The sequence below is a fragment of the Pleurodeles waltl genome, chromosome 11, assembly GCF_031143425.1.
Source record: "Pleurodeles waltl isolate 20211129_DDA chromosome 11, aPleWal1.hap1.20221129, whole genome shotgun sequence".
Taxonomy (NCBI): domain Eukaryota; kingdom Metazoa; phylum Chordata; class Amphibia; order Caudata; family Salamandridae; genus Pleurodeles; species Pleurodeles waltl.
In genome coordinates this window covers 877270046-877273256 of record NC_090450.1, presented here as the reverse complement: position 1 = coordinate 877273256, position 3211 = coordinate 877270046, and the positions used below count along the sequence as shown (strand labels likewise).

General features: G+C 41.8%; 1 protein-coding gene across 9 annotated transcripts in view; it reads left to right on the top strand.

Moving 5' to 3' along the window:
• The window catches only part of UBE3B (ubiquitin protein ligase E3B), a 342871-nt gene extending 340613 nt beyond the window's left edge, over positions 1–2258 (top strand). For all 9 annotated transcript variants that reach the window (XM_069214750.1, XM_069214746.1, XM_069214747.1 and 6 more), the window contains one exon: positions 308–2258. In XM_069214750.1, coding sequence (XP_069070851.1) covers positions 308–499 — 192 coding nt within the window. In that variant the 3' untranslated portion in view covers positions 500–2258. The remainder of the gene's footprint in view (positions 1–307) is intronic.
• Positions 2259–3211: the final 953 nt, after the last annotated feature.

Below are 3211 nucleotides of genomic sequence, written 5' to 3'. Positions count from 1 at the left end.
AGCTGATATATCAGTCTCTGGTGAAGATGTAGGGTGCCAGACCCAACAAGCCTTCTGTACCAAGCTTTAGAAAGACACCAGTGAAGACGGACGTACGTTGCAGGTCTGATATGGCTATTGTGCTTGCGAGGAAATTAAGATCACCTCGTATTTGTGCACTCAGTAGACCCAGGAAATCGTGTTGGCTGGGAGGGACACGAAGATGTAACTGCGGCATCGAGGGTAGCTCAGTAGTCTTAGTTTTAACGTGTGGTTTTATTCTAGAATTGCAAAATGTTCTAATGATTAAATCTGATTCTCTCGGCAGGACACAGGCGATACTCTAGGCAGTGTACTAAGAGGATTCTTCACAATACGCAAGAAGGAGCCAGGCGGCCGCCTACCTACATCCTCAACCTGCTTTAATCTTCTAAAACTTCCCAATTATAGCAAGAAGAGCATTCTGCGGGAGAAGCTGCGCTATGCCATCAGTATGAACACCGGGTTCGAGCTCTCCTGAACAGCGCTAACAGGTGTGCCCCAACCCTCCAGCAGCACTTGTAGAGACGCATCCTGCGTTAACCTTTGTGTCTATTCTCGGAGGTGCTGTGGAGCCTTTGGTCACCTGGACGATGACCGACCCCAGCTCTGTAGTCCATGAAGCGAGAATGGAAGTAAAAGGAATAGTTTCAGATCCGGATTCAGAGAGAAAGAAGGATGGCCACTAAGCTCCATATGAACTCTAGCTGGGTAATAAAACATTTTAAAAGAAAAGCCATTACCTGTATGCGCAAGCACGTGACGATTCGCCTAACTCATTCTTTAAGCACGAAGCGATGACCTTGATGCAACCTGTTTGAGGAGTGGTTGTCTTTTTTCATCATCTATCCTGTGAGCAGAAGCTTGTTTTTTTTTTTATTAAAAAAGAAGCCATAGTGATTTCGTATACAAGCTATATGTAACTAGTGACTACGGGTCTGCATGAGAAATAGTGTGTATTTCAGATACAGTTTACTAAAACTGTCATTTAGAGCTAGCACAATATTCTTGGTATCTCAACCATAGCATCACTTACTAAGTCACTTACCCAGGCAGTCCCTTCAGATAAAATTAGAGCGATTGATTCTGTCAGATAGAGAGCAATGACATCTTTTAGGACGTGCTCTGATTAAACAACCAACTACTTGTTCAAAGCTGTTCCCAGATTACTGACAGAGCAACAGCGAACATGGCTTGTATCAAAAGTATCCGCATATCAGTAACAACAAATTGGGCATTACTTGCTCACCCATCTGTATTTCCTTTAGGGTGAGTATTGCTAACCAGGTTAGGCAACTCCAAGCACCAAGTGAAGTCGGATTCAGTACAATATTGTGTACATAATGGACAGACAGGGACACCATTGTTGAAGTACCACAAGTTCAGCACTTTGGAATAATAATTTATTATTTACACAGATCTTTGTCTCTTACGTTTTTCTCTTCCATGTTATTTTCATTGTGCGTTCCTATTTTATCAGTTGCTGTCGAACCAAGAAATCTGTTATTACTACAACGAGCACCAGCCATGGCTTTGCTGGTGTTGCTGGAAACGTCGATTCAACAAACCCTTCAGACTCTTGTTGATGTGTTTATAGTTTGAAAACATTTGTCAGACCTAAGTATGAAAATAGCCTGCAGCATTTCAAAGTGTTTTGACCTGTGAAACATTTACAGAATAATATGTTTGTATGTTTTTTTCGATGTCCAACAGTGAATCTTCTCGGGCACAGGCAGGTCTAGTGAGAAAGCTATTCAGAGGGAGAGCTTGGGAGTGCTGCAATTTATAAAGTACAGTAACAGAACACTAATGAGTTGGATACCTCGATGTACATATCTGCTGGCTTTTGACCCCAATTTGAAATGACATGTTTAGTATTTCCTTTGTTTCTCACTGTATTTGTTTTAACATATTAACGGAAGTGCATAATCTTTTCTGCTGGGACTGGAATATCCGGTATTTTCTTTTGTGTAAGCCTGGAACGAGTGTGAACGTAGCACACTATTGTTATACCCCTTTTCATTTTAAATCCACAACACTATTATCCAATTGGCCTCCTTATCAATGAACATGAGTATTATCGAGATGCTGATATTTTCTAACTCTTTGGGTCACTCGCACTTCACAGGCTCTGTGGTTTATGTAATTTTGTCGCTCTTTTGGAGCCTTATTTATGAAGGATGTTTGGTGTAGACACAGAATGGGAAACATTTTAATAAATCAGTATTTTATAGCCATCATTGGTTTACCCAGTGATATGATTTGAACCCTTAAATTGATTTTGTTCAAAATAATGAGCTGCGTGTATTTTAGAATGCAAATTGGTGACAAGGCAAGCTTGAGACTGTGACAGCCCCCACATTTTCATCCTTTCAGATGCAAAATGGGGTTCAGCACATTAACATTCTGATGGTTACTTCTAACTGCATATTCCTCACTTTAAGAATATCCCCAAGTGCCAGACTGGAGCCACAAGTTTTTTCAGCTTAGCCCCTGCATACCAATAGGTGACATCATCCAGCTCTGTCGACTCCGCTCCACTCTGAAAGTGACAGCTCAAACCTCATATAGGTGTCACCCAAGCATGCTGATGTCCGTTCCTTTCCTTCTGCATCTTCATACGCAGATCTGGAGATAACTCCTAGCTTTTTTGTGTCAGTTGACAATTTTTTCTCCCCAAAATATCTCTCAATGTGCAAGGGAACATATCCCCTCTGAAAGTTACAGAGTGTAAACCTTGTAACATTTGTGTTTCTTGCCTTGAAGTGTGCCCTCAGGACATCAGTGGGTATGGGGGACACTAGAAGGTCAGATTTACTACTCTAATTCCAGTCGTAGAATATTGGGGGGAAAGCAACTTTCCTCCAAACATTCCAGGAGACTTATCAACTGTTCTAATTCCAGTCCTGGAATATTTTTGGGAAAGTTATAAACACCTCAAGTATTTTTTAGGAAGGGTTGAAAAGTATTAACTTGAATTACAGAAAGTGCTGCCCTGCGGGCGCAGCTCAGGGCAAATACCACTTTGCACGTAAGGACTTCTGCAAGCAGATGTCTCTGACTGATCGCCACAAGATGTGTCTTTAATGTTTTGGTTCCGGCCACAACTCCATGTCATGTGAGGAGTGTGCCCTGGTGCACCCAGAGGAGATCTAGGAGCTCAAAACCAATCTGCATGTCACTAAACACCACA